This window comes from Neopelma chrysocephalum, unplaced genomic scaffold (genome assembly GCF_003984885.1).
Source record: "Neopelma chrysocephalum unplaced genomic scaffold, ASM398488v2 Primary Assembly neopelma1_186344, whole genome shotgun sequence".
Classification (NCBI taxonomy): domain Eukaryota; kingdom Metazoa; phylum Chordata; class Aves; order Passeriformes; family Pipridae; genus Neopelma; species Neopelma chrysocephalum.
Genome location: NW_020938934.1, coordinates 51,081 through 61,584, shown reverse-complemented (window position 1 = coordinate 61,584; position 10,504 = coordinate 51,081). Strand labels below are relative to the sequence as shown.

Sequence of the window (10,504 nt, the reverse complement as noted above, 5' to 3'; positions counted from 1 at the left end):
CAGAATCACAGAATATCCAGAACGGGCTGCCCTCGTGCCCCGGCCCCCCCCGGGGACCCCCGACCTCGTTGAGCGTGACGAACTCAGCGTCCAGCCCCACCAGGTCTCCGGCCTGCGGCATCTCGCTCAGCATGAGGGGGATGAAGGTGGCGTGGCACTTGCGCTGCTTGCGAGCCAGCGAGGCCTCTGCCAGCAGCACGCTGGCCTCGATGGGGTTCTTGACTGCAGGGAAAGGGGAAGGAGCTCAGCGGGGAGCCGGCGGCGCCGGCCCCGCGGCCGCCCCCGCCGCAGCCACTCACTGACGAGGTTGTACTTGGCGTTGAGGTTCCTCCGGGCGTAGTAGAGGATGGCCGGAACCTTCCAGCTCATGTCGAACTGCACGGCCTCGCACTGCAGGGAGGGGACAGTGCGGGGCAGCCCCGGGGCCTCCACGGGGTCCCCAAAGGTGCGGCGTCGCCTCAGAACTCACCTTGTCCACGGGCTCGATGAGGAAGTCGTTGAAGAGGTACCACTGCTGGTGTGTGACTCCCTGTGGGGAGAGGCACAGGCACGGCCGTGAGGGCCCCCCCAGCCCAGGGCAATGACTCCTCTGCCCAGTTACCAGGGAAAGAGGGGTGTGACGGTGCCATGTGGGAACCCCCGCCCTTCCTGGGACACCGTGGGGAAATCCCTGCTGCCCTGGGTGGTGACAGTGTACATGAAGTGTTGGGGCTGGACGGGCTCTGGGCTCTGCCCAGCTCCCGACCAAAACTCCAGGGAGATGCAAGAGATAAGAGACAGGGATGGAGCCTTGACACACTCCGGGAACTCCTGGCTTGGGCATCTCCACCAGACAACAGGACTGCCCAGACCAGCCCTGTCCTTGGGAAGGGAGATGACGTCCCTGCCCTTACCTGGAAGTACAAGGAAAGCTGGCACCGTGCCCGTGGCCAGGAGGAACCAGCCCGAGTGTGTGTGGGAAGAGGGTTTCTTCAGCCCTTCCCTCCCCATGAGGGGCCCGAGCAGCTCTGTGCTGTTCAGGGCTGCCTGGCACGTTCAGCCAAACACTCAGCACTTGACTAAGAGACCCCTGAACGGGGCTGTTAACGATGCCCTGGGCAGCAGGACCCCTCGGGAGGGCTCTGGGGAGCCCCCAGGGGACACAGTCGTGGGGGTCCCGCAGGGTCTCACCTCCTTCCGCTGGTGGTAGGTCTCCCCCACCTTGATGTGCCCCACCAGGCTGCCCCCCGTGCGGGAATCCAGGATGTGCACGACGGTGGCCATGAGGTCGTAGATGTACACGGACTCGGGGTCATCTGCTGGGCTCAGCTGCGGGAGGAACCGGCCCGGGGAAGTGGCTGAGTCCCCTCCAACCCAAACCCCGGCACTCGGACGCGCTGTCACCGCCAGCCCCGAGGTTTTCTCGCTCCCCCGAGGTGTCTCCGAGAGCTCCTCGTCACCTCTCGGCCACAGGGGCTCGGCAGAAAGCGGCTCTGAGGCGGCTCTGCTGCCACAGCCCCGAGAGAACTCGACCACGGAGCCCCACAATGAGCCCGTCAGCCTTTACCTCGTCGGTCTCGCTCCAGTTGCTCACGTCAAGCTCTTTGCTCTTGGTCAGCCTCATCTTGATGGCGTGAGGGATCCAAATGTTCTTCAGTTCCTCCACGGAAGCGTACGAGTGCCCCGCGTCGGGGTTCCCCAGATCCTTCCTGCACACACAATCATGAAAAGCTGAGGCAGAGGGTGATATAAGATGTCATCCTGGCCAACTTCTTCAGGGCAGGATCCCCACCCACCCACTCCCCAGCTTATTCCCAAACCCCCTGGGGGAGCTGCCTGGAGCAGGACCATGGCAGAGGAGCTCAGCCAACGTCAGCCACCAAAGGCCAACGTGGGTCTGGGGCTTTTGTCAGTCAGAAAAGGGGAACGAGGATGGGGGGCTCAAAAAGGGATCACCAGGTGGGTCACAAAGGTGTCTGAAGGGGATGTGGTGCAGCCTCAGAGCAGAACAGAGACTGTTCCAGTTCAGAGCCCCCAAGGAGCTACAGACAGGCAGGTTATCAAATTTTCATTATTAAATGACAAATGGCCCAGAGAACCACTCAGGAGGTGTCACTGCTCAGAGCCACCACCCCAGGAACAGAATCACAGAATCTTTGAGGTTGGAAAAGACCTCCAAGACCATCGAGTCCAACCTGTGCCCCATCCCCACCTCGTCACCCAGCCCAGAGCACTGAGTGCCTTCCTTGGACAGGGATGGGGACTCCACCACCTCCCTGGGCAGCCCCTTTCAGTGCCTGACAACCCTTTCCAGGCAGAAATTCCTCCTGAACGGTCACCTACCACTCCCCAAGAGAGATCTCCTTTCCCTTGGTGATGTCAAAGCCTCCCCTCTTCATCATGGCTTTCTGAAAGGAATACTGGCAACGAAACACGGGCAAGTGTCAGCACGTGGTGACAGGCCAGCCCTGGGGACACGGGGGTGACAGCCAGGCCAGGAGCAGGGAAGAGACAGGGATGTTAAAGTCAGTGACAGGGAAAGTGACAGTGAGGGAAACCCAATGTCCCACGTGCTCCAGGGAGCTGGCAGGGACTGGGGGAATGGCAGTGACTCCTGAGTCACACCAGCTCTGTCACCACAGATCTCATCTTTTCCTACTCCAAACGCACGGATCATGCCCCAGGCATGACCAAACAGTGCCACATCCTCTGGGAACACAGCTCAGGTGGAGCAAGAGAGGCCAGAGACAGCGAGAGCAGAGTGAAAACCTCCACAGGGCCGGGCACCGCAACCCCCCTGAGCCCCCAAGTGCCTCCCCCACCTCAGCCTGTGTCTTCCAGAAATCTGCCTCCTTGGAGCTGTTCACCTCACAGTTAATGACCAGGACGTCGGGCAGGCAGCGGATGTTCCGGGTCTGCACCTGTGGAGGGAGCAGGAGGTGGAAGTGGGGCAGCACTGGGAGCCTGGAGAGGCTCAGGTTGGGTTTGGAACTCTCAGCCCTCCCCTCCCCGGCTGCATTCCCGGTAGCTGGGGGTACTCCCAGGACAACTGAGGCAGGGAGCAGCCTGCTCCATCAGCTCCCAGGGGGTTTCTCTCTGCCCCCTACCCCGGGAGGACTCAGTGCTGTGAGATGAATTCACACAGCCCAGGAAATACCCCCCGGCACACGGGCTGCCAGCCGGGCCAGGAACCGAATCTCCGGCATCCACTCAGGAGGTTCCCCGGTGACTAATGGACAAACTGCCCCCCTCGTGCCCATCTCCTGCAGCCCCTCGTGCCCGTGCCCCCTCCTGGGCTCACCGTGGGCTGGTACTTCTCGCAGTTCTCACACCAGGCCTGTGTGTTCTGCTCCAAGCAGATGCTTCGCTTTAAAATTTGGGCGAACTCGTAATCCTTGACTGGTTTTTCTGAAGGGAGAAAGGATCATAACGTCACCTCCCAACATACAAAAACCTTCACCGGCTTAGCTCAGCCAAACCTCTGGGGTTTTCCTCACAACCACCAGCCAGAAGGTCAACCCCCAAATCTGTCTTTCTGTAGCCAAAAGCTCGGCTGGTCGGAAACCCAACCCTAGACCTGGGGCTGCCACAGCCTGGCAGCTCCTCACCACAGGTGTGTTTCACCTGGAAAAGTCAGGGATAGCAAAGGCCACCCTGTGCCCAGGGCCCGGCCCTGCCCTCACCGGTGCTCTCGGGGTAGGAGAGGGTGAAGAGCAGCGTGGAGGACACCCGGACCGTCTCCTTCCCGCAGCGGCACATGCTGCAGTTCTCCATCTCACAGCTGAAGAGCTGCCCGATGACAGAGTCCCCTGAGGACCCAAAGCTGCTGGAAAAGCAGAGCACTGGGGTCAGCAGGATCCCAGAGATCCCTGTGGGGGCCCATGTCTCGGGCTGCACGGGGCCAGCTCCCAGATTCCAGCAGCTCTTGGGGAACCGGCCATTGGGTTTCCAGAGCTGGTGTCCTCTGAGCAGTCCCAGCCCCTCCAAGCCCCTCTGGAAGCTCAAGCTGGTGTCCTCTGTGGAGCCTCTACCCTCCAACCAGGTTTGGCTTAGGACAAAGGCTCAGCATGGGATTCACACGCTGCCATAGGCATAGCCTGTATTCCCATGGACCACTTGGGGCATTCCCATGGACCCCTCAGGGCAGGCACGAGTGGCAAGAAACCTTCCCAAGGGATGGGTGTGGTCTCTGGGAGCCAGTTCCCCCCTCCAGCTCCATCACTCCCCGTGCTGTCCCCGTGCCAGGGCCTCACCCGGTGCCAGCGCCCCGGTACGCCTGCGGCCCCTCCTGCTCCTGGGTTTCCTGGTGCAGCTGAGTGAGGATGAAACGGTTCCAGCTCTGAATGAGCCGCCCCAGGTTCACCTTCCCCGTGGCCTCGTCCGAGTCAGCCAGGATGAGCCCCAGCGCCGAGGCCTCCGGGATCGTGCGGAAAGCCCGCAGGAAGTTGCTTCCCTGGGGATGGGGCAAGAGCGTCAAGTGACAGGAGTTTCCACCCTGCCTGACACCGGCACCGCCCGGCTCCCGTTCCCCTGCAATCCCCGTGACCCTCCCGGGCAGCCCAGCCCACGGCAGACCTGGCAGGGATCCCCTCGGGACAGGTCCAGCATGTGGAAGAGCAAGCCCAGCTCACAGCCCAGGCAGAATTCCTTCTGGCACAGGTGGTTCTGGACCAGGCAGCGGACGGGCTCCAGGAAATACAGCACCTGGCAGAGACTGAGCAGTCAGGGGGGTCCCGGGGCCGTGGGGGTCTGGGCGGGGCCGGGGGGGCTCCCACCTGGATCATACAGTTGCAGTAGGCATTGGGAATGTGGGGCTCCAGCCCTGCAAACAGCGTCTTGTTGTAATGCTTGAAGTCAAAGTCCTCCAGCCCCAGCTTGGAGTATTTGATCGTGACCTGAGCAGAGACACGAGGTGTTAAACAAGCACCTTCCCACACCGTGGGACCCCCATGGCACAGCTGGTGCACCCAGGGGTGTCCCTGCCCATGGCCAGCCCAGCCTCGGGACCCCCAGCCAGCCCCAGAGCAGCCCCCCGAGGCCACCACCTTCCTGTACTTCTTGGCCACCCTGTAGAGGTGTGGCTCCTCCTCCCGCCCGATCGGGGACTCGGGCACTTGGCTGAAGTTGTCAAACTCGTTGTCCATCTCCTTCAACCGATAAGGAATCTGAGGGGGGGAGAGAAGGGATGAGCAGCTGAACCCTGAGGTGGAGAGAAGCCCCACGTACTGACACAAGCAACTCCTGGGCTTTCCTGCCTCCCTGAATGAGCAAAGGGATACACCAGAACAGAGGGGGGCCCTCCCTGGACCTGCACGAGGCCTCCACACCTTCCTTCTCACAGGGATTTGTCACTGTGGGAAACCACAGAGGCACCGTGGGCAGTGTTTTCCCAAGGGTGAGGGACGTGCCATGAACCTCCCACCTGGACAGCTCAAGCCTTCCCTGCCCCAGAGCCAGGGAGGGATGGAACTGGGAAAACTGCCAGGCTGGCTCTGCTCCAGAGAAGCTGACACCTCCAGACTATACACCTGCAACATCCCACGGGAATTCCGCCTCTCATCCCTGTCCCTGAAACCTCGGAGATCGCTCAGCACGCAGCAAACTCTGCCCCCCTCCAACCTGCAGAGCTCCAGCGCTGGAAACACCACCCCACACCCTCCAAATCCCCTGCTGAGAGCAGGCACCTGGTTGCGGAGCTTGGTCCTGGGGTTGGGGGCGTAGCCAATGAATCCCACTTTCTTCATGGTTCGCAAAATCTCGGGATCTACTGGGGGGGCTCGCCTGCAAACAACACCCCCCGAGTCAGGGCAGCACCTCTTACCCACCCAGAGGCCTCCTGGGTGTGCTCAGGGACCCACCCTAAGGGTGGTCCCGAGAGCTCCCCCTCCTCAGTCCTTCCCCAGGTTCATTTTCCCACCCCACACACCCCCCGGGTTGTGCCAGGGCAGGGTGGCAGCGCTGAGCACAGGCGGGTCAGGGACAGGCAGAGGGAAAACAAGAGTTTCCACACGGGCAGAAGGGAGCTGGGATCCCACTGGGATCTCCTCATCAGCAAGGGAGCTGGGATCCCACTGGGATCTCCTCATCAGCAAGGCCGAGGTCTGACCGTCCCCCACCGTCCCCACACCCGCCCGGCCGCTGCCCCTCGGCCATTCCCGTCCGCTGCCAGGAACTCATCCGGCGCTTCCCGGGGCAGGTGAGGAGGAAGGAGAGGTGGTTTTTTCCCGGGAGGGGCCGGGAATCACCGTGGTGCCGGGGCGGAGTTGGCGGCGGGCCAGTCGGAGAGCAGCGCGTCGCTGGTCAGCGGCACCGGGATGAGCGAGAGCGGCACCAGGTCCTGGTTCCAGTCCAGGTGTGGCAGCGTGTCCACCATGCAGGGCAGGGCGAAGTCGGTCTCCCGGGAGTAGGCGTTGAAGGTGACCTCGGGGGAGTCGGCCCAGAGGTGGACGCAGCCCTCGGAGTCGCCGAAGGCCAGCGCCTGTTTGCTGGCGGACACGTCGAAGGTCATGATGAGGGGCCCCACCGTGTTCACGTGGAAGATGTCGGCGGGGTTGGCCAGCCCGGTGGGCTCACAGAACTGGCACTGGCCTGGGGGAGAGCAAGTGCAAGGACAACGTGGCACCGGGACGCGGTGACCCAGGACGTGGTGACCCACGTGTCCCTCGCCACTGGACACGGGTCAGCAGTGCTCGGCCAGCCACCCTTGGATCATGGATTATCCATGGGACATCCACGGAAGGGACCCACAAAGATCAAAGTTCAGCTCCTGGCTCTGCACAGGAAAACCCCAAAAGTCCTCACAGTCCCCAAATCCAAACACCTGAGAGCGTTGTCCAAACACTCCCTGATCTCTAAAATTATGGAATATCCTGAGTTGGAAGGGACCCACAAGGATCCTCCAGCCCAACTCCTGGCCCTGCACAGGACAGCCCAACAATCCCACCACGTGCTGAGAGCATTGTCCAAATGCTCCTGGAGCTCTGGCAGCCTTGGGGCCGTGCCCACTGCCCTGGGGAGCCTGGGCAGTGCCCAATCACCCTCTGGGGGAAGAACCTTTTCCTGAGATCCAACCTGACCCTGCCCTGACACAGCTCCAGCAGCTCCCTCAGCTCCCACCACTGCTCACAGAGAGCAGAGATCAGAGCTGCCCCTCCTGAGGAAGTTGTACATAGCAACGAGGCCTCCCCTCAGTCTCCCCTGCTCCAGACTGAATCCCCTGGGATTTGACCCCGAGCTTGGGGACGCCGGGACCACCACCCCGGTACCCCCAGAGCCGCAGCTTCACACACCCGTCTGGGAGATGATGGCCAGGCGGGACGTGTAGGTGGGGATGAAGCGCAGGAAGAAGGGGTCGATGTGGACCTGCAGGGGGGTGGTCGCCCGCATCATGCGCAGGTCGTAGACCTTGAGGAAGCGGTCGCAGGCCAGCCCGTTCATCCGGCTGGAGAAGCCGCAGGTCACCAGCAGGTTCCCGTGGACGTCGAAGTCGGACAAGCTCCCGGAGTAGGCGTCGAACTCGTGCTCCACCACGAAGGTGCGCAGGTCGCGCAGGGACACCTGCGGGGGGACGGGGACGGGTGCCAGAGAGGGACCCCGACCCCAGGGCACCCCGGCAGGTCAGGCGGGGCTGGCATTACCTTTCCCGAGGTGTGCCCGCAGAAGAAGAAACGGTTCGACTGCCTCATGATGGTGATGCCGGGGACCTCCACGGTGTACTGGGAGGGAAGCGGGATGAGCAGGGATGAGCAGGGATGAGCAGGGATGAACCCTTGGAGCTGCTCCAGGGAGCAGCCCCCGGCCCGGCCGTACCTTCTGCGTCTCCTGGACGGTGTTGAGGTCGATCTCGAGGACGTGGTTCTGCAGCCCGGCCACGAGCAGGGTGCTGCTGTCCGTCAGCAGGAGGCTGTGCATGTCCTCGGACTCATCCATGCTGCGGGAGAGGATGGGACGCCCTCACGCTCCTGCCTGGCTGCAGGAGGCAGCAGGGAAGGGGTGGTGGGGAGGCAGAGGGGCCAGGACCACCCCCAGCACGGGGAGGACTCACAGGTAGTCAAAAATGATGAGGCCTCCCCGCGACATGTACTTGAGGTTGGTTTTGGTGAGGAAGAGGACGCCGTTCTCCAGGCTCTGGATCTGGCGGATGTCGTCGCTGCTGTTCACTTGGAAGGACGAGTATCGCTCCAGCGTCGGCCCGAAGAAGGAGGTGGCGTGGCCCTAAACACAGAGGGGCAGGGACATCACAACCCACCCCACGTCCCAGGGATGTGACACAGGTGAAGGTGGCTTTGTCCCGCACCAGCTCCCAGGAGGAGGCAGCGACCGGCGGCCTCAGAGCTCGGCCGGACTACGGGGGGATCTCCTGGCCCCCCCCGGGTGCTCCAGACTGTGGGAGGCTGGTCAGACTTTTCCCTGGATGCAAACACCAGTAAGGAATCAAAAGATCCATTGGTCCCACAGCCGTGACTTGGGAAGCAGCAGGAGGCCCGTGCTCCGAGAATCGACATGGGCAGATAAAGGGGGAAGGGTTTTAAACCAAAGAAGAAGGTTTAGATGGGATTTTGGGATGAAATTCCTCCCTGTGAGGGTGGGGAGGGGCTGGAATGGATTTCCCAGAGAAGCTGTGGCTGCCCCATCCCTGGAAGTGTCCAAGGACAGGTTGAAGCAGCCTGGGCTAGTATGAGGTGCCCCTGGCCACGGCAGGGGGATGGAACTGGACGATCTTTATGCTCCCTCCCAACCCAAACCATCCCACAATTCCATCAAATTTCCTGCCCCCCCAGGTTTCCCTGCAGTGACCTCCCCACCTACCCCGTGGTTCCCAATCCACAGCATCTCCTCGTGCAGGTCGAAGTGGGACACGGAGACGGGCACCCCGACCTCGGACACGGCCGTGTGGAGCTCGCTGTACATGCCCTCCATCAGGTGCACTGACTCCGGCACCGGGATGCCCTCCAGGGACACCCCCTCGGGGTCCAGCTCCACCAGGCTGGGGTTGAGGTGGGGGTCCAGGACGGGGTCCAGCGCCGGGTGCAGGGGCGGTGCATACTCGGCCAGGGAGGGGTTGAGCCCTTCGAAATTCATGGTGAACCCCGGGGGCCTCTGGGACAGAAAAGGAACTGGAGGTGGTTGGTCAGGAACACCCAGAGCCGCCGGTTCTTGGAACCGGTGACTCTGGGGATGGGAATGGCAACCGGAATGTCCAGTGAGTGTGGGGTGCAGGGCTCTGCCAGGACACCGAGGACACCGGGGCTGTAAAGTCCCTCCCAGGACACGCTCAGAGCCCTGTCACGGCCGTGAGGAGCCTGTGGTGGCCCCTGGGCCAGGGGGAACCAGGCAGTGGCCCCAGGACACCGGCCTGAGGAACCGGGAAGGGGGCCCAGGATACCGGGCAGCCTCCCCGGGGTACCGGACAGCGGCCCCAGAGCACAAGGAACTGCCTGGGCAGTCGGGAAGCAGCGCTGGGGTACCGGCAGCTCCCGGGGCACGGGGCAATAGTCCCAGGCTGACCGGGAAGCCGAGCCCCGCCCGGTACCGGCAGCTCCCGGAGCTCGAGGCTCCGCCTCGCCCCACCCCCGGTGACTCCGGGCTAAGCTCCGCACCCTCCGCCCTTATCTCCGCGAGCCGACACCGAGCGCGCCGGCGGTATCGGCGGCAGCAGCCCTGGGCGGGGCACCAGGGTCCCGGCCCCACCGGACCCGGCCCTAGCGGCCGCTCTCTCCGAGCTCGGGGCGGCCGCCCCCCCCCCCCCCCCCCGCGCCCGCCGTTACCGAGCCGCCGCCGGGGCCGGGGCCGCGCTACCGGGCTCGTCCCGCCGGGGCCGGGCCGGGCCGGGGCCGCTCCCGCGTCGCTACGGCAACCGCGCCCCCCGCCCGCCAGCCGGCCAATGGCAGCGCGGGGCGCCGCGCACGGGCCAATCAGCGCCCGGGCAGGGCGGGACTAAGCGGCGCGGCGGGACGGGGCGGCGGAGGGGCCATAAAGGCTGGACGCGGCCGGGGCGGGGCGGGGGAGCCCCGGGGGGACCCCCCAGCTCCCGGATGCTTCGCGGACCCCCGGGCGCTGCCGGTCGGTGCGGCACCCGCGGGGGGCCGTGGGCTCCCACGGATGTCACGCAGCGTCCCCAGACACCCCACTGTACCCCACGGGGTCACACCTTGTTCTCTGACTCCCCGGACACCCCACGGTGCCTCATAGTGCCCCACGGGGTCCCACCGCGTGCCCTGACACCCCGCGGGATCTCAAGGTGTCCCCAAGTACCCCACAGTGTCCCTCGCACGGCCCTGGCATCCCACCGTGTCCACTGGTGTCACTGGAGCAGCCCGTGGCATCCCAAAGCATCCCACGGGGTCCCACGCTGCTCCCCAGCACCCCACGGGATCCTAAAAGTGTCCCTAAATTCTCCCCAGTGTCCCACGCTGTCCCCAGCATCCCACCACGTCCCACTGCTCCACGGAGTCCCACAGTGTCCCACGGGGTTCTACAACATCCCAGGGGTCCCACCGCGTCCCGTGGCACCTCACAGGATCCC

The 10,504-nt window shown here is 63.9% G+C and overlaps 1 protein-coding gene across 1 annotated transcript; it reads right to left on the bottom strand.

The window, feature by feature from the left end:
* Positions 1-64: 64 nt before the first annotated feature.
* Positions 65-9,792, bottom strand: LOC113962927 (PAN2-PAN3 deadenylation complex catalytic subunit PAN2-like; the record flags this gene model as incomplete). Its single annotated transcript, XM_027673721.1, has 21 exons — positions 9,747-9,792; positions 8,788-9,078; positions 8,024-8,193; positions 7,789-7,909; positions 7,617-7,694; positions 7,269-7,536; positions 6,225-6,567; positions 5,664-5,760; positions 5,025-5,144; positions 4,755-4,874; positions 4,555-4,683; positions 4,233-4,432; positions 3,663-3,805; positions 3,281-3,387; positions 2,802-2,900; positions 2,323-2,399; positions 1,547-1,688; positions 1,171-1,308; positions 470-529; positions 300-390; positions 65-222 (listed from the first exon to the last, which is right to left on the bottom strand). Coding segments are annotated over exons 2-21 (2,934 nt in total), but the record flags the coding sequence as incomplete, so codon positions are not given.
* Positions 9,793-10,504: the final 712 nt, after the last annotated feature.